At 36.7% G+C, this 23076-nt stretch overlaps 2 protein-coding genes across 5 annotated transcripts in view; one reads left to right on the top strand and one right to left on the bottom strand.

Moving 5' to 3' along the window:
• The window catches only part of LOC127522473 (dual specificity protein phosphatase 12-like), a 6430-nt gene extending 5799 nt beyond the window's left edge, over nucleotides 1-631 (bottom strand). Inside the window, exon 1 of the mRNA XM_051912501.1 lies at nucleotides 507-631. The gene's annotated coding sequence lies outside the window, so the exon portion shown is untranslated. The remainder of the gene's footprint in view (nucleotides 1-506) is intronic.
• The window catches only part of LOC127522443 (retinoic acid receptor RXR-gamma-A), a 24089-nt gene extending 1013 nt beyond the window's left edge, over nucleotides 1-23076 (top strand). The window contains exons 1-11 of one of the 4 annotated variants that reach the window (XM_051912453.1): nucleotides 10106-10259; nucleotides 12450-12655; nucleotides 16247-16376; nucleotides 17278-17416; nucleotides 17546-17725; nucleotides 17838-17998; nucleotides 19472-19601; nucleotides 19680-19812; nucleotides 20222-20313; nucleotides 22344-22449; nucleotides 22609-23076. In XM_051912453.1, coding sequence (XP_051768413.1) covers nucleotides 16347-16376; nucleotides 17278-17416; nucleotides 17546-17725; nucleotides 17838-17998; nucleotides 19472-19601; nucleotides 19680-19812; nucleotides 20222-20313; nucleotides 22344-22449; nucleotides 22609-22756 — 1119 coding nt within the window. In that variant the 5' untranslated portion in view covers nucleotides 10106-10259; nucleotides 12450-12655; nucleotides 16247-16346 and the 3' untranslated portion in view covers nucleotides 22757-23076. Of the gene's footprint in view, nucleotides 1-5131; nucleotides 5303-10103; nucleotides 10260-12449; nucleotides 12656-16246; nucleotides 16377-17277; nucleotides 17417-17545; nucleotides 17726-17837; nucleotides 17999-19471; nucleotides 19602-19679; nucleotides 19813-20221; nucleotides 20314-22343; nucleotides 22450-22608 lie in introns of those variants that run through there. The other 3 variants (XM_051912433.1, XM_051912425.1, XM_051912443.1) reach the window with 3 other exon arrangements.

Below are 23076 nucleotides of genomic sequence, written 5' to 3'. Positions count from 1 at the left end.
GCCCTACTTCAGCTGTTTCTATTTCAGTGCTTCAAGAAACGAGAGCTTCATTGCCAAGTGTGTTCCTGCATTTGCCTATGTTGATAAATTAAACCATTGTGTAATATATTTTTTGATTGCTGTTCTTTCCTCTTTTCTATTTATATGCATATTTAGCATAGCACTGGAGAAAGTGTCCCATGATCATGCTGACAGAACTTTCACTTCACATTTACTATTGACTGATTACAAAATATTATAGTTGTTCTTTTCTGTAATTATGTGTAGTTCTGTTTCATTATTCTTCTCATGTTTTCCATAGTTTGGGAAAAATCTATATTTAAAATATTTCTGTATCTCTATAGGCTGTGTTAGCTTCAATCAATCCATCCATCGATCAATTTCAAGTTAAATTTTATTAGAAACCAACAAATCAAAGCCCAAAAAAATCAAGACCCTGTGGAGAAACTCATCAGAGGTTGGATTCGGACATGCACTTTAAACCTTTAACCTCTATTTTTAAATACCTGTTAATTTGCCGGTTTTACAATGGTTTCCCCAAATACACTTCCCTTATATTTCATAGTTACTCTTCCTTTGTGTGCCTTCATGTTGGCTTAAGTTTAGCACCGATGTGTTGATCAGTATGTCACGGGTCGTGTCCCATGAGCCCCTCTGTCATTCGGCTTGAGTAAGATTTATGACGCACATCCTGTGGCGAAAGAGTAGCAAGACGCCACTCGTGAGGTAATGCTGGCCGTCCTTTCTGGAGGTCAACTCCGGCTCTCTTGCTTAAGTCTTTCTCTCACTTGGTTACAAAACATTTGGAGGAAATCTGATATTATGTTGCTCTGACATAATACTGTGTAATGACTTTCGATAAAGTTGAATCCAGTTTTCTAGTTTTCGATAAAGTCAAATTCATCTAATAACTCAAAATGCTCAAAATGTTTGGCTTTTCTTGTCTTACACTTTCTTGAGTGTATGAATGTGATAATTAATATCCTGTACACAAAGAAGATAGTGTGCAACAGCATTAAGGTCCCTCATTAGACGCCTGAAGGCCAGAGTTTACCAGTAACGGCAATAAAATCACTGTAAACCCTAACGCTCAAAATAATTAATTGGTTTGAGTAGGACAAACTTAAATTGAACAAATTAGTTGTCAAATTAACTTTTATTTAATATTTAGCACTTTCTTCAGTTCACAGAACTGATATATTTTAAGTAAACTGAACTGTTTCATTTTGAGTTTTATGAACGTATTTCTTTTAATTTAGACGAACTTAAGTTTAACAGAAACTGGGCTGGGATTTCTATTTCCCAGCATGCTGGGAAAGAGAGAGTCAATTTTTTTTATTTTTTTTTGCACAAGATTAATACTAAGTTGGAGATTTAGTAGTGATTAAAGTTTTGTTATGCTAATTTAGAAGAGTTTCTGTTAATGTGGGTTTTTGGAGAGTTACCATCATGGTGACAAGTGGCTTGGTTTGGGAGCAATGTGCTATTAATGCTACAATGTGTAAAATGCTATATATTTCTGCACTCATTCAGCACGTGTTATACCATGCTATTGTTAACATGTTAGCAAGTTAGCATTTTCTGAATTAGCTTGTTATAGCTAGCTACGTTTACACTAATAAAAATGTTTATATTGAGGTTAGTGTACTCAAACATTTCAAGTTAGGAACAATTAAAATCTTCTAGTTCTGCTTACTTAAACTTTGAATTTCTTAACTTAAACATTTTGAGGCAACTGAACTTATTCAGGTTTACAGTGTAGTAATTAATGTTTTTATAGCTGTGAACCAGATTAATTCAAGAAGTTTGCGATCATGGTTTCATGCAGTAGCCTACTGCACACAAAATTTAAAGCTGATCAACATGCTGGTTTTTTTTTTTTTTTTTTTTTTTTTTTTTGAAATGGTCTGCCCCAAAAAGAGGTTTCACACCCAAAAATTGCAGCATGTTTTGCCTTTGTGCTCAGAGATTAATGACCTGTGAGATTGATGATACATGGCGTGGTTGATGCCAGTGAGGTTTCACTCGTGTGTGTGTGTGTGTGTGTGTGTGTGTGTGTGTGTGTGTGTGTGTGTGTGTGTGTGTGTGTGTGTGTGTGTGTGTGTGTGTATGTGTGTGAATGGGCGTGGTTTGTGTATAGGGACTGATTAAAACATGAGGGGGCTCTGTTAATGAGTGTATGACAGATGGAGAACCACCCCCCCAAACACACACACACACACACACAATCTATCCGATATGATCAGTCGAGCAAAGAGGAAGGTTGTTGCTCAAATAGTTTTCACTTCACTCGATCAGATAAAAAGCTGAATATTATTACAAACAGGCAATAGTCTGTTCTCCAGATCTCAGAAACAAAGTTTAAAGGAATATTCCTGGTTCAATACAAGTTAAGCTCAATTGACAATACTTGTGACGTAATGTTGTTTACCAAATAAATTCAGTTTCATTCGTCCCTGCTTTACATCAAAAAGTAAAAATCTGGGTTATAGTGAATGGATGATTGTGAATGCTCACTGTTATTATGCTCACGGTTTCAAAACTATAGACACAAGATGAACATAATATGTGTGGTAATATGAAGTGTGAAAAAATAGTTTACAAACCTTTTCTATGTAAAGTTTTATCTAATTTTCCAGCTTCATTGTCACGACAACATAACGGCAAAAAAAAAAAAAAAAAAAACAGCACACTTATGCAATTCATTACTAATTTAAAATTTTGTGGCAAATTTGTATGATTTCTTTCTTCTGCTGAACACAAAATAAGATATTCTGAAGAATGCTGATATCCAAACAGTTTTGGTTTGGTTGTCCATACAATGAAAGTCAATGGGAACGAAACTGTTCAGCCTCCAACATTCTTCTAAATATCTTCTCCACAGAAGACAGAAAGCCACAACAGGTTTGGAACAACATGACAGTGAGTAAATGATGACAGGCTATACCTTTAAGTGCTTTTATAAAACATGTTTTGTTTAGATTTACTTTTACTAGTGTTAATGCACCAGTAGATCACTTTATCAGTCAATAAAAGCAAGTTAGGACTTGATATTCATAAATATTAATCTGTGAGAGTCAGTGAGACCACTGTCACATGGAAAATTAGCTTGAAGATGCACTTTTCAGAAATTTGTGGCACATTTGTCTGGCTATATGTGTACGTCTCTGTGTGTGTATTTGCCACATGCTGCCCCCAGACATGGGCTGTTGTCTGAGGGAGAGATGACCAGACTGCTCGTTTCTCCCGGCTGGCCTCAGAGCAGTGACTGTTAGGTTAAGGGGTGGGCCGCTCTGCTTTTAACTGGTGATAGATGATTGCAAGGGTGAGGTCTCCGACACTCTGCAACTGAATGGTCCATTGGCAGCCATTGTTGTGGACAAACAGCAGGATAATCCCGCAAGCCTTCCCTCAAATCTGCAGTGATTTAGAGGTTTTCTAGATCTCTCGACCACCTGATCTCTTTTAATTACATAATATTTAAATTAGCCATATTAAAAGCAATTACACCTATTTGAGTTGTGAAAAGTGTTTGCCGTTCTCCTCATTAATGAAAGCAACAGGATTGAATACATCACCGGGAATCATTACGTCGCTCATGTTCGCACTGAAATCTAATCCTCATTCTTGTTACCCCCTTTTCAGCTCTAATATACTTTGCAGATCAGGGCGATTGTAATGCTCTGGAACATGTGGCTCCATTAGAGGGATAAAAGGGTGGTTGATAAATTGTCCTTTTAGTCCCTTTCTTTGACTCCACAAATTTACATTATCTAACAGGGAACAAATGAAAAGGGCCTGATTAGTGTGGAATGAGTTGGAAGAGAAGCCATTCATCTTTGTTAGCATCCCCCTGTGTTCTTTTATGTTGTGTTTTTACAAGGATGGGAGCCAGTGTGCTTTTCCCATTCGACAGCCCAGCTCATGGACTGACAGAGTGGTCATCACTAACGCTCTCTCTCTCTCTCAGTGTCCCTCTTAAACAGGAGTTCAACACTCTGAATGCTGGTGACTTCTGAATAACCTCCTGAGGTAGTGGGAGCTCACCCTTAAATGACCCCTCACTCTGAAGAGATCTTGGGGGGCGTCGAGGGGTCTTCAGACCCTCTGGTAGCCTTGTGGGGACTGAGCGCTTGGAATTTGGAGAATTTTTTTTTTCCCCTGTCCAAAATCTCAAAGGCCATGGTCAGCAGATCTTGCACTAAGCAGTTTGTGGACAAAGAATATTATGATAATCCATCGACCCAGTAAAACTGCAAATGAGAATGCTAATCTAAAATAATTACTTGGTGTTGATAGGTTTAATGAAACCTGTTATGATTATTATAGACATGCTGTAGTATTAAACATTTTATTGTTTAGAAATTAATTTTTTTTTTTATTTAAAAACTCCCAATTGCATCTGCTTGCTTTCAGTCCATATATTTAGCTGAATGAAAACATTTAAATGAGCATTCATTTTAATATCAAAATCACTTTATTGACACTATACAAATGTTACCGTGTGTGAAAGTCTTTAGTACATAATCCACCAACACTGTAGTCATGTACAAGACAATAAAACATAAAAAGAAATATGATTAATAAAGCTGAAATACTAACATTTTTCAAATCACATTCATTCAAAAACCAAAAAAACAATTATTTCTTATGCAAAAAAGTAGCTAGTATGTGCATACTGTATTATACAAGCTAGCCGCATTGTATATAACCAAAATACCTTGTACAGTCTTAAAAATAATGGTTCTGTATTTGCATTGATGATTCCATGAAGAACCTTAAACATCCATGGAACCTTTCAGTTACACATAAGGTTCTTTATAGTGGAAAAAGTTTTTTTTTTTTTTTTAATTATTAAAATGTTCTTCACCCTAAGAATTAATTGTTGACTAAAATGTTCTTTGGGGACCCAAAAATTGGTTCTTCCAAAAATTTGCATCGCTAAGAAAACGCCTTTTGGAACCTTTATTTTTAGGAGTGTATGATGGTTGACAAAAATATTTAGTAAAAGCATTTCAATATTATTATTATTATTTATTTATTTATTTATTGTGAATACGTTATAAGAAAAAAAATAGTATGTTGTATACAGCTTCAGTAGGCTGTCATTGGGAGAGGTCTGGCCCTCGCCACCCCCTCGGTGGGGCCCCAAGTGTGCACAGCGAATCCTCAGTCAGATCGCGGACAGCAGCGGGGAGATGCTGCCGTCCAGAACGGCAAAACAAGACACTTTACGAGAAAACTGGACAGTTCTTTCATATTCGTCAAAACATGGATAATAACGACACATATCTTCATCTCAGTAAGTGCTTCGTAGTTTTACGTCTTATTTTATTCCCGGAAGTCTGTGCTGTTTTCTTTTCAAGCCTCTGTGTTTGCGTGTCCCCCCATGCCGTATGTTATCTGAAGTACGGATTCTTCAAACGGACTTTGTACGATATGCTCATAAATTGTACGTGCGTGAGTTATCGGCGCAGTCGTGTCATGTGTATTGACTTGGAACCAGTGCCAATGTTAAAATCAGGTGATAAAGATTGTGCCTCTCAGTCAGGGTCAGGGGTTGGCACTTTAATTGCGGTTATGTAATTTATAGCTTTCCAGAGCGCCTCTTGTTAAACTGTTTGCTGTCGAGTAGTTATTAATGGCTCTCAGTTGGTATCTGGACAGCAGTGTGTCGTGGGTTATTTATTTATTTAGCAACAGTTTGGCTCTTAGAAGGTGTATAGTATAAAATAACCAAGAGAGGATCAACTATTCACGAGTATAGAAGATCAGAACAGATTTTAAATCGACTAGGCTACATGTGGAAAATGTTTATTTTTACACTTCTCATGCAGAATGGATCGCCACATTTGACTCAGTCCTCAAACTAGGCTAAATTTCTGCGGATCATATCTGACAGATCATTTCATCATTGTGATGAAATCCTTCAAGACTTCACAATCTGCGCAGTAGCCTAGCGGTTGTGAAATTATTTTGTTCTAGATGAATTATGTCAACTCGCCTATTTTTTATCATTTAGTGACTGTTAAGAGGACATTATTTCAACCACCACGAATGACATGTTTAATTTACTTAGGAAAAAAGTCATAAAACCGGTTTTATTTGATATGAATGAAGGATCATCCTCCTGCGAATGGTTTACTGCTTTCAAGCTTGTGAATGACTGAGGCAACTCATTTGTCGTCCAGCTTTTGTCAGGATGACTTATTTAGCGTGAATTAAACTGCTGAAATATTACTTATCACCCGTACAGTCAATCATTCAGGTCTCTGGGGTGAAAGTGTGTGGACATTTCTCACAATGGGCCCTGCTTGTCACAGCACATAACATCATGCCTGGAGTCATTTTATTGCCTTAATTAACACCCTCCTTGTTGTGTTAATCTCACCCCAGCTACCGTTGTTATTCAGTGGCAAATTGTGAAATTCAGTGGCAAATTGTGAACTATGAAGTCTATTTTTAGATTTTCTCAGGCTCTCGATGAGTTGCGCGCGCTCTTATAATGTCAGTCGCTGCCTCGAGCTGCGCAATTTGCGTTACGCGCGTCAATTCATGCACAGAGAATTTTCGCACGCACACGTTTTTTTTTGTTTTTTTTTTACAAAAAAATCTAAAACAGTAGAAATTGGCAAGCTGTTCGTTTTTTACACATAGCCTATGTAGGATAAGGGACAGAAGAAAAATGACCCATTAAAGACGTGTCTGCAAGAAGGCTACAGCTGCATAGAATTTCCCCTAATGTCTCCAAATTTGGAATGGACAAATCATATACATCTGATGATTCATGACTTTGTGTATCCTGAAAGAGAGAGGCCTTGGCAGGCCCTTCAGCAGTGTTGTGGTCGTGTGTTCAGCTCATGTTCCAGTAAACAGTGAATAGAGTGCATGATGAACACATACAAGGCCAGTGTTGTGTCTTGGGTGTTTAAAGACCCTTTTTCTTCCTTGTGTTTGAAGTGATCTCTTTAGATAAAGACTGCCGTATCCTATTTCACCTTCACTGTTGTAACTGAATGCAAGTGTTGCCTTTCAAATGTTCTGAAAAGAAACCTGGCAACCACTGGTAAGACTGACCTCTCATCTGTGCGTGTTTGCTGTTGAAAAAGTACGAAGTGATTTAAAGGGTTCACCCAAAAATGAAATTTCTGTCATTATGTACTCACTCTCACGCAAGACCTTCGTTCATCTTTAGAACACAAATAGAAATTTTATCCTCAAAAGAAAGCAACGAAATTACCACATTCAAGGTCCAGAGAAGTAGTAAAAACAGTTAAAATAGTCAACGTGACAACAGTGGTTCAACCTTAATGTTATGAAGCGACGAGAATACTTTTTGTGCACAAAAACGAAACAAAAATAACGACTTTATTCAACAAATTTGTCTCTCCCCTGTCATTCTCCTACCCTATTTTCGTTGCAGCGCTTCCAGGTTCTATGTCAGAACGCAGACTCAGTATTGGCCAATGCCTGTTCACGTGAGCAGCACGACGCATGCGTGTGATGCTGACGCAGGAGCTGGCCAATAATGAGTCGGCGTTCGGATGTAAACACGGAAGCGCTGAACTGTGTTCACTGCGTCAACTGCATACAAGTCTGACAGGGGAGAGACAAATTTGTTGAATAAAGTCGTTATGTTTGTTTATTTTTGCGCACAAAAAGTATTCTCGTCGCTTCATAACATAAAGGTTGAAGCACTGTAGTCACGTTGACTATTTTAACATTGTTTTTACTACTTTTCTGGACCTTGAATGTGGTCATTTCATTGCTTTCTATTGAGGATAAAAAAAAAAACCCTCTTGTATTTCATCAAAAATATCTTAATTTGTGTTCCAAAGATGAACGAAGGTCTTACAGGTTTGGAACGACATGAGGGTGAGTAAAAAATGACAGAAATTTCATTTTTGGGGGAATTAACCCTACAATAACATAACACACCTTCACCATTGACCAAATCTGTTGGGATCGGGCTCTGCATGCATTTGTTTGCATTAAATGTAGACTTTAGCTATTCTAGACCTACACAAAAACACTGGAACACAATGCCTGATCCATTAGATAACATTCAGTAAAAAAAGCCCCGCCATCAATGGTGAGCACCTTCAACACAGGCTGGGTTGTTATTCAGCTTGCTAATCTAATTGACGATTTTTCTGCCCCAGTTATGACAGTCTCTCCCAAGGACAGTCTCAGAGAAAAACCCTGTTCCAGATCACTCACCCCATGCTCTTGGTTGTGTCACTTCTATTCGAAGGTCATTCCTAGATAGAAATTTATTTCAGTAGCTTCTGTACTTATTCATCTGCATTGCTTTCTGTAATATCACTTATCATTTTAAATTAAAATCAAGTCCTGCCCCATATTTTTTCTTGTTCGAGAAGCCATTTCACTCAGCTATACGTCACAATAGGGGAGAAAAGACTATCGCAAACTTCCGTTTCATGTCGACTTTAAGAATTTGAAAAATGTTTGTCTTTGAAATAGTGATTGATAGCCTGTCTATCAAATAGTTTTATTAAACAGACTACCACAAAGCCAAATCAGCACACATTCCTTCCCTGACATTTAGAACTAAACCTTATTATCAGATTTTGGGCTTGCATCAATAAACCAGTTCCCCTGTGAGCCACAGGATGATAATCTCTTTAATCTGAGTAGGTAATCCAGCATCAGTCCGCCACACATCCCCAGGGGAATTCTTCCATCCAGCCTCACCCCCTTTATTCATGGATACTTTAGGATCCAGCATATATCTGTTCCTGAAAAGATAAACAAATTAACTGCAGGTTGTCAAAATTGCGAAGCAGGTCATTGCGGTGACAAAACAGAAAAAGTCAACACTTTTATGGCGATTTGTAACTGTTTTATGTTTTTTGACAAATTAGTGGCTAATTTTGCACAGTCTCATTTTGCTTACACCTGACTGACAGTTAGGTTTAGGGGTGGACTTTCATCCTTCATTTTTTTTCTGTTTCTTTTTTCAACAACAACAAAAAAAGTTTCCATACGAATTCATACAAAATTGGCACCTCATAGTTTCTCATGAGATCAGTAATCCACATTTGCATGATGGAATTGTTCTCTCTTTGAAGTGCTAGTCTTGAAATATGTACAAAGCAGTAAGTGCAATCAAATAATCATGATGTTCTTCTTCAAGGTCTTACTAAACGCTTAGAAAATGCAATGTTCTCTAGAGTCGAGGTTTCTTTTTTCGAGCTAGACATCAAGGTGTTTGTGTTAATAGCATTTTAAAAATGCTATTCAATTGAACTGAGTCATGTCAGGGTTTGTTTGCAATTTTGAGTTCAGTGAATTGTTTTTTATATTTTACACCATGATAAGTACTCAAAAAGACTCCCCACAGGGCTGCTATAGACAATATATTATAAAGCCATCAGTTTAATTGTGCAACAATACACTTCATACGCAAATCTCTGCTTTAATATCCTATTGAACTATTAGTAATGACAGCCTCGTGTGGCTTTACATGATGCAGCCATATGGTGTTCTGGATGATTGAGTGTCTGTATTGATCTTTCATAATCTCCACTAGAAAGCAAATTTTTGCTTATTCTGCCATAGAGATTTGCTGAAAAATCAACATGTAATCACTTCTGAGGATCCTTGACCATATGGATGTGTTAGAATTTCATTGAAGAGTTCATATACTACTGTACTCTGTTTGGGGTTCGTGAGATTTTTTAAAACAAGGCTGCATTTATTTAATCAAAAATGTATCTTAAAATATATTATTTTAATATATTTCAAATGTAATTTGTTGTTTGATGGCAAAGCTGAATGTTCAGCAACCATTACTCCAGTCTTCAGTGTCACATGATCCTTCATAAAATCATTGGTGATCTGTAGGTTTAAATCTACTCTCTGTTTCCTTTTTTTCTGGCTTTAAAAGTGTTTTATAGTGGAATCTATTTGAATATCACGTTCCATCTGATCTCCAACCAGCAAGAGTGAAAGAAAGTTGATGTGCCCTTTGAACATATGCACACCCAGTCATTCCAAGGATAGCTGTTCCTTCAGATCAGAATGTGACATTTAGAGGTCATTAATACCACCAGGACACGGAGACTAACAGGCTCGAGTAAGTGTGGGTGCTGAGGATAGCTTTTACATGGTCATTCAGGGCATAACAGGGCATGTCACTGTGGCAGAGCCATTTCAGTATGAGGAGCAGGAGGCATCACAACAAAAGATACAGTTGGAAAACAGCCGCTCTGTCATGCCTTTAAAATACAGTGAGAGTGAGTGAAAATGCCTTGCTGGGATGATTTGACTGACGTTGAATTGAGTTTGTGCATGTGGCTGATTGTAGCATGACTGTTAAATCTAAAATGTGCATTTTGAAGGTTTTTGTGAGGATCTAAACTGCATTTGCTTCATTTTGCATGATGGACTCTTTATAATTTAAAAGCCCATCTTTTGGTGTTAGTATTTAATCTGAAATTGCTATTTTAAGATATTTAATTTATTGTAAAATAAACATTGCTTGATATGTAGGTTCATACTATTTTAATCTCTCTAAAAAAAGGAGCGTTAATTCTATTAGTCGACCAATCACGTTTTTTTTAATGACCAATGCTGATATCTAGAGAGCTGATATAATGCCCAAATACATCTTACAATTCAATTATGACTATTTTACACATTATTTACTCAAAATTCACTAACAGTGTTTATGTTGATTATCCATTGACAAGGCTATCGGTGGATATCTCAAATGGACAAATATTGGCTGCTTAATTATCTGGCTGATATTGGCCTGTCATTTGTTAACTTACAGACAATTCGTTTATATGAATTTATATGATGTAGGCTATAAATATTGAGCATGTGTACATTTTGCACTAATGAGTGAGAGATCTGAAATTTGATGTGTCTGAAATTTGATGTGTGATGATCCATGAGTGCTTGCAGTCACTGCTAGTCACTTTTTTGACCCCTACTACTGTGCAAATGCCACCAACCATTACCCCATCACTGACACGGCCCCCAGATTACTCACAGCATTTCTAGCATGAAAATGTCAAACTGTCACAATACATTTTCTGTATTTATATAGTAGAAGAATAGAGAAAAGAGAGAAAAATGAACAAGTCAACCGTGTATTCAAATCTTCTCAAGATTATTAATTATTAGTCACATTATGTAAATCATTATTAATAAATTAATTAAAAATATTTTAATTCAATATATATTTTTTAGGTAACACTTTACAATAAGGTTCATTAGTTAAACATTAGTTAATGTACTAACTAACATGAACTAACCATGAGCAATACATTTGTTACTGTATTTACTGATCTTCGTTAACATTAGTTAATGAAAATACAGTTGTTCATTGTTTGTTCATGTTAGTTCACAGTGCATTAACTAATGTTAACAAGATTTTATTAAAGTATTAGTAAATGTTGAAATTAACATTAACACAGATTAATAAATGCTGTATAAGTGCAGTTCATTATTAGTTCATGTTAACTAATGTAGTTACCTAATGTTAACTAATGAACCTTATTGTAAAGTGTTACCATTTTTTAAATATTAATAGGTAAAAATATTAATTTGCTAACATAATATTAAAATTCTAAGAAAAAAAAATTCAGTTCCATTTCCTGTTGATGGCGGATACTGACCCAGCTAACAAAAATATGTTCTAAGAATGTCTTACTAAGTTTCACATTAAGATATGAAAACGTTATTTCTGAATGTTCTCTCAATGTTCAAAATGTCCAGTTTATTAAATGTTTTAAAACATTTTTTCTTGGTTATATGAACATTAAAAGGATAGTTCACCCAAAAATGACAATTCTGTCATTATTCACTCACCCTCAAGTTGTTCCAAACCTGTATGAATTTCTTTCTTCTGATGAACACAGTAGAAGATATTTTAAAGAACATGGGTAACCAAACAGTTAACATTAGCCATTGACTCCTATTGTAATTTTTGGAAGTCAGTGGCTATAGCTTCTAATGCTTGGTTACCCACATTCTTCAAAATATCTTCTTTGTTCAGCAGAAGAAAGAAAAACATACAGGTTTGGAACATCTTGAGTGTGAATAAATGATGACATAATTGTCATTTTTGGGTGAACTATCCCTTTAAAGGAACATTCCATTGTATAATTTTTAAACAATATAAAAATATTACTTCTGTTCTCTGAACATTCTGAAACATGTAACATTTAAAAAATGTTAAATGAACATCCAACTAAAACATTTCAGGAAAAAAGCTCCATCAACAATGTTTAAATAATATTTTTGTGCTAATGCTTTGAGAACATTTTTAAAGACCAGATAACTTTGAACGGACATTCTATTAACATTACTGGAAGAATGTTTGTTCATAACTTTGAAAAAACCTTGCCACAATGTTAGCTGAAGTTCCTAGAATGTTCCCTGTAAGCTGGGGACTAATCACCTCTTTCTGTTCGCAGGTTCTTCTTTGCAGGTAACACATGGTCACCTGAGCTCTCCTTCGTCCCAGCCTCATCTCAGCTCCATGGTGTCCCACCATCACCCCTCCATCATCAATGGTCTAGGGTCACCATACTCAGTCATCACTTCCTCCTCCCTGGGTTCGCCTTCAGCCTCCATGCCCACCACCTCCAGCATGGTTTATGGCGCACTCAGCAGTCCACAGGTACAGTCCAGAGAAAGACACCGTGTCTTTGACAGTGGTTCTCAACCAGGGGGTTGTGGAAGCAAACTTCCATGCAGGCCTCAAAATGACTTTTAAATAAGACAAAAGAAGCATTAAAGGTGCAGTAAGCGATTTCTGAAAAGCGCTGTTGAAAGTAGATTGGACCGAGCACCACAGCACACTTGTAGTCAGTCAGCAGTAGGGGGCGTATACACTCATGATGGGGGAGGAGAGGGAGTGAGCAAGAGGGAGATTTGAAGAAAGATTGTAGAAAGAGAGATGGCTGAGAGACATTACAAAAAAGAAAAGGTCAGAGGAATATCACTGGAAAAAGAAGGGTTATGATCAGGCAAGAGTTTTAGGACCTGCGTTAATATTAGAAAAACTTTCTAGTGCTGGAGAAACCTAAGCAGGAAGGCCTGAAAACAGGCGCCAAGGTTGCTTTATTTCTCCTCGATACATGAGTAACGTTGGTTTTGCTCAAACATGCCGCACAAGTCCTGAAAAGTGAAGCCAAAGTAAACTGCAGTAAACTGTACTAAACGATTCTTCGGGAATGCGCTTTGATAGTGCGCAGCTTCACTCCATGCTCACTACTGTGTAGAATCGGGTCCCGAGTTCATTACTGCGTCGTCCATGTTTTTTTACAGTCTATAGTTTTGGTGTGTTTCACAGAACTAAGATATGCTGTCTTTCGCTTGAATATACTCAGGTGTCATCTTCGCTTGTTTGTTCATTTGCATTACTATTGTAAGCCTGGATCGTTAAGAAATCTTCTCCGACATTAATGTGTCCTACCTCTTGCCTGATCATAACCCTTCTTTTTAAAGTTATATTCCCCTGGCCTTTATCTCTTTTTTGTATTTTCTCTGCCATCTCTCTCTTTCTATAGTCGTTCTGTTAATGTCTGTCTTGTGCACTGAGCTCTCTCTCCTCCCCCATCATGAGTGTATATGCCCCTTACTGCTGATTGGCTATAAGTGTGTTTTGGTGCTCGGTCTGATCCACTTTTCAACTGCGTTTTTCAAAAATCGCTTAATGCACCTTTAAATGAATAAAATCTTAAAACGCAATGGGCATTTCTATAATGAATATATATTTTACTAGTTATGGCAAGCTAGTAAATTCATTGGTTAAAAACAGTGGGAAAACTGAATATTCAGCTCCTAAAACTTTTGGAATCCTGAAATTTAATTATTTTAATTTTTATGTAGTTATAATTATTGTAGTTACTATTTAAATTTACAGAAACTAGGCCTTCTCTTAGATTAAAATAAGTTTTGAAGAAAAAAACTTGGGCTAGGGAGCCTTTGAATATTGGTGTGGACAGCTCAGTGCCTTGGAGTCAAAAAGGTTGAGAATCACTAGTTTATGAAACATTGTAATGTTTATATCATGACATGGAGCATAAAATCAGATTTTAACATCAGAAATGACATTTAATGATTCATATACAACCATACTTGTGCAAATTCTCCATAGAGAATACATAGAGTACACTATCCTTTCTAAAAGAGCACAACCCCCACCCAGTTGTTTAATAAGCACAACCTTTTTCTTTTCTTTGCTTTGGATCATTTGTGCTATTTCATGGAAGAGCTAGTAGAACATCCAAGCTTCCAATCAGAGAAACTTTCACTGCAAGAGGCAGCAATGCAAATGCAGAATGCTCTTTTAATGTATCTCTCCTTTCCTCTACAGGGCCTCCCTCCAGCCCGAGGGGAGAACAGCCCATTCAGTTTAGTCTAGCCTAAAAAGAGCTAATGTAGCGTGACGGACAGCCCTAGTATAACCTTGGCTCACATGGAGAGAGATATCATTGCGTCGAGGCTGCGCTACGGCGGGCGCAATATGCGACACTTCAAGAAAGCTGTGGAAACCTGCCATACTATTAACTGTAAATAGCGTCATGTGTAAATGTCTCGCCTGAGAGTAGGGACGCCTCTATAGAGGAATGCTTCTTGTGAGCAAGGGCCAAGAGCTCTGAATAATATATGGGCTATAGGCAGCAGATTAAAGAGAGTGAATGTGATGGTGGTTGCTGTGCATCACCTTCCCGGCATCTTTCTGCATCACTGAATGGCTCACCGTTTCATGATAGCGCTCTCAGAAATGAACATGTTTGTGTGGGTGTGAATGCGTGTGTGCATATCTTGCCTTTACTGTTCAAAACAGTCGAAATGAACATTTCTGACTGTTAAAGCAAAAAAGAAAAAAGAAAGAAAGAAAAAAAGGCCAAGCCAAAAATGGCAAAATATTTAGGTCTTTAATGGTCATAACCATTTTAATCACAAATCACTGGTCAGGAAATTAACAAGAATTGCACAAATATTTAAGCTGTGTAGGTAAACTTGCAGATAGCTTTTGACAGGACAAAGAGTCAGTGTTGTTCCACTCAATGCTAATGGTTTGAAACTGTTCATGAGTAGTTGAAAAAATGTCTCCAAGTTTGTTTGAGTTTAATGTGACCAAATATTCACTATAGGGTTCAAATCTGAACTCTGACCAGGCCAAAACATGAGTCTGATGGACTTGTTCTCAAGCCACTTCTTGGTTGTCTTTGCCATTTGGCAGAGCCGGCGCCAGTACACACGAACTGAGGGGGCATTCATAACCCCTGAGGGGGGTTCTATATCTATATTCTAGAATATATATCTATATTCTAGGGGCTCTATATTCTATCTGAGCCCCCAGCGTTTGTTTTTTAAGGCGACCGTTATTTTAGATCATTTAGAATGTATGAATTCCTTGGCGACGCATCATGCAGCCACACTATGACATATGTTTTGCGTTTATCTTGTTTTTCCTTTTTTATTCAAAATATTCGTAAACTTGTCAACGATATCATGAATTATGATATATTTCGATTGTCAAATATGTGGAAGTGAATGTGTTTAGTCTTTTAAAGACCTTAATAATGATCATGTTAGTTGATGTAACGCACAAAGAGTTTGCACTGCAATTCAGAGGAACTAGCTACATCTACATAATTGGATTTACATCACGTAAATTCATAAATTTTTTCCCGAAATACAAAGAAGTGAGTGGCCAGTGAACTGGGAGAAGAATAGAGTAAACTTTGTTTCATACACAGTGTATCTGATGTAAATAAAACACTTTGTCAAATTATAATTGAAAGGATTATTATATTGCAGCTTCCATAGACATCAGTGTATGGAATTTGAATTTAACAAACTATAAATGCCTTTTTTTATATAGTACTGCATTTAAATGTCTATTTTAAATGTCTGAAACTTCAAATCAACATTACGTGGTTGAAAACACTGAATATTAGTGATAAATGAAAGCACTATGTGCGTCAGTGAATTCAAAAGCGCGAAAGCACATTTGAATTTAGCAGTGACACACTGAACGTTTTAATCACACCGGTGCGATCGTACTTGTCAAAGAGTTAAAATCAATCCCGTTTTGGGGGGTGGAGGGGGGACATATTGAAACTGAGGGGGCACAAATCAGATTTGAGGGGGCAATGCGCCCTCGTGGCGCCGTGCCTGCCATTTGGACAGGAGCATTGTCTTGTTGAAAAATAACATCTGATCATTCTTTGGAATAACAACTTTTCATTTGTAGGAAGCCATTCTGCAATATTCTCCGGCACATAAAAGCATTAAATGGCTTTTCACAGTGAAGTAGCTCAGCAATACCAGCAGCTAAAAAGGCTCCCCATACAATGATACATCTTCCTCAATGCTTCACTGTGGTAGGGATGCATTTATTATTATATTTCTCAGCAGATTTTTGAAGACACCGCTCTGAAAGTGCATATTCAGTACAATTAAGCACACTTCTTTTTCACAAGGGTTAACATGCTCATATTCAAGTCTGACATTATTCTGGTATGGAACTCCTGCTTTTATATTTATCCAGTAAATTCAAATAAAGTCACAAGCATTTTTGTGCAGCAGGAGCAGGTTTGATGTGTATAATGCTTGAAGGCTGAGATTAGTGCACTGTTGAGTTGAAAGCTAAATACTGCTTCTTTGCAAAGTTAGGGGAAAGACAACATTTTATGAAATATGCATTAACAGTTGCACAGCTCCTAGTTTCATTAAAAATGCACATCCTGACATTGTAGTTCTTGTTCAGCTTTTTAAGCTATTATTGGTCTATTGACCCGTTGGGGTTTAGTTGGTTTGTTTTCAATTTCCATTCCTTGACCTTTCTATCTCTCTCTGGGCATGTGTGTCTAATTCTATAACAGCCATCTGATCTGTACTTGACCAGGATCTTGTTTCGCTCATGAAACTTGCCATGTCAAGTATTTGCTGCCCTCTTATGGTCAAGACAAAGTTCCTTTTTTCACTTAGCCAATACTTTGATTACAATTAATAACTTTTATGTACAACTGTTAGCTGCAGCACTCTGAAGTTTATATTCCATTGTTGCAGTATTTCACACTTCGACCACATAAACACCTTGAAAAGTGTATACTTATACATGTCTAATAAGGCTCAAAGCCACAGAGAGTGAATGCAAACGGTGTAATGAACATTCACCTTCAGCCAAAGCAATAACATCACGTGATCCAAAGAGGAACGGGAAACCACTCACACACACACACAAGCTTACTCCGTCGTTTGTTTCTCTCTCCTTCCTTACAGATGAACGCTCTGAACAGTGTTAGCAGCTCAGAAGACATTAAACCTCCTCCAGGACTGGTGGGACTGGGCAGTTACTCCTGCAGCAGCCCGGGGTCCCTTTCCAAACACATCTGTGCCATCTGCGGAGACCGATCCTCAGGTAACGACCCTCATACAGCACCTGCGCACTAGGACATGTTTAGTCATGCTGATATTGTCTTTGACTGGAGCCAGACTGAAATTGTATCTCTGGGTATGTTTAAAGACAGATATCTTTCATTACCTATAGGGAAACATTATGGTGTTTACAGCTGTGAAGGATGCAAGGGCTTCTTCAAGAGAACCATCCGGAAAGACCTCACGTACACGTGTCGAGACAATAAGGATTGCCAGATAGACAAGCGCCAGCGGAACCGCTGCCAGTACTGCCGCTATCAGAAGTGTCTGGCCATGGGCATGAAGAGAGAAGGTGAGCGACACAAATAAAAGAGACCTTCATCAATGACTTGTGTAGGCCATTTGAACAGTGCTTGTGTATTATGTGATTATTGTTTATTATAAAGTTTTTTTTGTCTGTACAGCGGTGCAAGAAGAGAGACAGCGGGGTCGGGAAAAGAGTGATAATGAGGTGGAGTCCAGCAGCAGCTTTAATGAGGAAATGCCAGTGGAGAAGATTCTGGACGCTGAGCTTGCAGTGGAACCCAAGACTGAAGCTTACATGGAGTCCAGCACGGGAAACTCGGTGAGACACCTCATGAAGTCTTTTAGAAAGCAACATGATGTTCCTCTAAACTGTATTTCATTTATATGTTTTAACATTATGGAATCCTGATAAATATTAACGATATTATAAAAAAGCTTTGAATGTACACTACTGTTCAAAAGTTTGTGGTCTGTTTTTGTTATTGTTTTTGAAAGAAGTCTCTTATGCTCACCAAGGCTGCTTTTATCAAACATACTTTAACAACAGTAATATTGTGAAATATTATTAAAATGTAAATAACTGTTTTCTATTTTAATATATTTTAAAATGTCTTTTTTTCCTGCAATGGCAAAGCTGAATTTTCGGCATCATCACTTCAGTCTTCAGTGTCACGTGATCCTTCAGAAATCATTCTAATATGCTGATTTGATGCTCAAGAAACATTTCTTAATATTATCAATGATGGAAATAGCTGTGCTGCTTAATATTTTTGTGGAAACTCATACATTTTTTACAACTCATACATACAATTTTTCAGGAATCTTTGATGAATAGAAAGTTCAAAAGTACAGCATTTATTTGAAATAGAAATCTTTTGTAACATTATAAACGTCATGACTATCACTTTTTTTTATCAATTTAATGCATCCTTGCTGAATAAAACAATTAATTTCTCTTAAAAAAATATAATTACTCCAGCCAAGAGAAATAATAGCTCAGTTATGAAGTGTCACACTAAAGTAATGCCAAATGTATATATTTTTAAACTGTGACATTTAATTGCAGACTTTGGTGCACTCCAAAAATATTTTTACTGATCAATATTTTTTGTCTTGTTTTACAGGAAAAAAATATCTAAAAATCCTTAAAACAAGATAAATTTCAGAAAGAAAAATGTGTATAAGAGCAAGACCTTTTTCTTTTACTAAGAATATACCTTGAATTAAGTTATTTTAATATTATTTTTATATTAGTTTTGTTATTATTTTGTATTATCTTTTGCTATTATATATTATGTTATATTATATATATCAGTTTATTTTTTCTTCTGCTATTATAACTTCTCAAATAAATTGATCTTGTTTTAAGGATGGAGAAACAAGATATTTTGCATTGCATTATAAGGGTCTTTTTCAATTAGACAAGCAAGATATTAAATCAGATATTCTCCATTTTCTCTAAATCAAATTTTGGTGCTGTCTTAAGAAACTATTGGGATATTGTCAATGGCGATAGCCTCGTGGGGAGCGCGCTGTTGTGCTTTAGGTGACCCGAGTTCGAGTCCTGGCTCGCAGACCTTTCCCGATCCCATCCCCCTCTCTGTCTCCCACTTTGCTTCCTGTCTGCTTACTGTCCTATCATAATAAAGGCAAAAACACCAAAAATAAATCTTTAAAAAAAGAAGAAGAAAAACTATTGGGATATTAGAGAGAGATTTCATTTTAATTGTATTTTTCTCCCCTATGGACAATACTTTAATACGTACTACGTATTTCTGTCTCTGATTCTCAGACAAATGACCCAGTGACCAACATCTGCCAGGCCGCAGATAAGCAGCTCTTCACTCTTGTTGAGTGGGCTAAAAGAATCCCGCACTTCTCTGACCTCCCTCTGGATGACCAGGTCATCCTGCTGCGAGCAGGTCAGTATCCCTCCATTCAGATGTTAAATGTGTCTGTAGAATGTACCACCCGCTCTCACTGTGTGTGTCTGTGTTTAGGTTGGAACGAGCTGCTCATCGCTTCATTCTCACACCGTTCAGTGACGGTTAAAGACGGGATCCTTTTGGCCACCGGCCTACACGTCCACCGTAGCAGTGCTCACAGCGCAGGGGTGGGCTCTATATTTGACAGGTCAGGTTGCATCACAGAATCCATCTCACCACCTCAGATCCACACTTAAAAATGTGTGAATGCATGTCCTAAAAAAGTATCAAACCAAGTGAAATTCCTTTTCAAGTCGGCATGAAACAGAAGTTGCGATAGTGTTTCCTTCCCTATTGTGACAGACTGTATATCTAAGTGAAACAGCTTCTCGAAAAAGAAAAAATGTAGGGTGGGACTAGATTTTGTCCATCTAGATTGATTAGATGGCTGTGGTTTGCCACAGGTTGTCCCACCCTGGGGCCAGTAAACACACCACCAGAGAAGATGATTTTCATTCATTGATCCCTCTGCATTAGAATAAGTCACTTTCATATGACATTGTATTATTGAATCCTTTATATCCAATTTGCTAATCTAAATATAATAATGTTTACAGGGTATTAACAGAGCTGGTGTCTAAGATGAAGGATATGCAGATGGACAAAACAGAGCTGGGCTGTCTAAGAGCTATCGTCCTCTTTAACCCAGGTAAAGATCTGTGCTGAGCCAACAACTCTCAGAACCACCAGACAATTTCAATAAACCTATTCAGACAGACAAATCTGCCTAAAGTCAAGTCACCTTTATTTATATGGCATTTATACATTGCTTCAAAGCAACATGCAGTGATAAACAGGAAAATAATGATTCAGTGATGAAAACAGAATTCAGTTTTGCTGTTAAGCAGCACAAAAAAGACAATAATAAACAGTGATTATTCAGTTGAAATCAGTTCAGTGTTGGTTCAGTTTGATTCAATAACTGTGTAAAGTTCATCAGTTATGGAATGAGTTCAGTTCATCTATAAAGCAGCTCTGCAGAAAGAAGTGATGTCATCATCCAGCTCAGTTCAGTTCTCATCCAATTGCGTCAGTGCATTCAAGCCGACAATATTATAGTAATAGTATAAGGCTGTCGTTTTTATGTTAATTTTAGAATTGCAATTAATTATAATAAACAATCATAAAATACCACCTTTTCCTACTACATTTTAAATTATTGGAGGAACTTCTAGTTTGGGAAGTTCCACTCGAAAAGACTGAAATGAATAATTTCAAAGGTTGCTCTACAAATAATCCTTATCCGTCAGTTTGACTGAATGAGCTGTCAGTTTTCCTTCATGTCTTATTATCAGACATAAGGAGAATAACGTTGCGCTTAGTATTTTAATGTGATATGGCATTTCCTTTTTTTTTTCTTTGTATACCACTGTAACAATATGAAAAAAGACAACAAATACTGCACACTTGTGGTCTGCTCTCTCGATTTAATTTACAATATATCCCATGAATAATTCAATAGTTTCAATAGAAAATCTTGTGTTTACTAGAATGTTTCTAAAGCAGGTAATACAATATTTGTTATCTGTCAAAATGACAGAAAGCACTTTTAAATATTATCACTCAATGCTAAAGTTAATGAACACTTTTGATTAAGCAACTACTGTATGTTATATAATATAGACATATTATTACAGTGATACTTAACCTGTCTGTAATTGTGCTGCGAATAAAGCTTTTGGGGTAATTCATGGTCTGTTGAAAGTACTTTGTTAATGCTTTTACACTTTTAAATAAATGTAATACAGGAAGGAAGTGTCTGTTGAACTAAAGGTAAAACAGTTCAAACAAACAAGAAAACCTGCTGTCCTATATACATTAAATTACATCTCAGTAACTTAAGCTTTAATAATGGAAATCAGACTATCGTGAATTTTGGTTAATTAATTAAGGCAGTGGATCGCTCCAAACTAACAATATCTATAAAATAGGACAGCCACTGCTGTTTTGACAGAGAATTAGGAGGAAACCAAGAACTAATAATAGTTTTCTTTGCAGCTGTTAACCCCAAAAATAAAGTTTGTTTTTGGTTTAAAGTCAGGGATACTGAGGATTCATCATTAAGAAGCACGGTGCATTAACTTTTAACAAATATAACATTTTTTTTTTTTTTTTTTAAATGCAGTAGTAAGTGTTGAAATTGCCATTGACTAAGATTAATAAATGGTGTAGAAGTATTGTTCATTGTTAGTTCATGTTAACTAATGTAGTTAACTAATTTTAACAAATGAAACCTTATTGAAAGTGTTACCGAATTAATTTTTGCATATGATTTTCTTAATCAGAATATATTAATCAATGTTATAAAAAATGTTAATATTTAATATTATAGATTAATATTATTGATTACTATATTCTTATTTTATTATTAGCATAATATATAATCATATTTTGACTTCTAAGGGTACTTTTGATGATTCAGTGCTTTTACAACAGCTTGTCAATGGGGCAGTATTCTTAAAAAAGGTACTTTTTTACCATTTCTCCCCTCTAAAGGGTACATGTTAGTACCTTTTGAAGACCTTTTCAGGGACAAGCTGTTGTACCCCAACATTTTTTTTCTAACAGTGTAGAATGATTGAATAAAGACATTTCTTGTTCAGACAGCAACATTCAGCTTCAAGTCAGGATGATGAAATGCACGTCTTCTTATGTTTTATGTTATTGTCCCTTTTATAGATGCGAAAGGATTGTCAAACCCATCAGAGGTCGAGGCATTACGGGAAAAGGTTTACGCCTCACTGGAGGCCTACACCAAACACAATTACCCCGATCAGCCCGGCAGGTAGTTCCCACACTGCCACCTTGATATTTTATTGATGCAACAGCACTTCTGTTCTTCTTTATTTTAAGACAGACTTTGGCTCTTTATTAGTGTAAACAGATACAGTATGTAGGTCATGCAGGTACAGTTGTGGAGTCTAAGCGTTTTTTCTCTTTTCAGGTTTGCCAAGCTGCTCCTCCGTCTGCCCGCTCTGCGCTCCATAGGACTGAAGTGCCTGGAGCACCTGTTTTTCTTCAAACTCATCGGAGACACACCTATAGACACTTTCCTCATGGAGATGCTGGAAGCACCGCATCAAATCACATGACAAAAGTCTTACTGCATGTAAATACCCCCCAGCGCACACTTAACCCCATTATAACAAAAAAGAAGTTCTTATTTTTTACCAAGCACAATGTGAAGAAAAAAAAAAACATACAAAAGATTTGTATTGGTATTTTCAAAGAAAGAGACACTGTTAAAGTAAAATGTAAGAGTACTGTAAACCTTTATTTTGTACATAGATTTTACCAACTGTGATAGCTCCAACAACTAAATGTGAAAATATTTAATTCAGTGCAAAACTGTATAAACAGTCACCAGCAATGAGTTTAGAATTCTGTGAAAATAAAAGTCTTTTCAAATGTT

The sequence above is a fragment of the Ctenopharyngodon idella genome, chromosome 2, assembly GCF_019924925.1.
Source record: "Ctenopharyngodon idella isolate HZGC_01 chromosome 2, HZGC01, whole genome shotgun sequence".
Taxonomy (NCBI): domain Eukaryota; kingdom Metazoa; phylum Chordata; class Actinopteri; order Cypriniformes; family Xenocyprididae; genus Ctenopharyngodon; species Ctenopharyngodon idella.
Note: the sequence above shows the minus strand (reverse complement) of the source record. Positions and strands in the feature narration are given on the sequence as shown.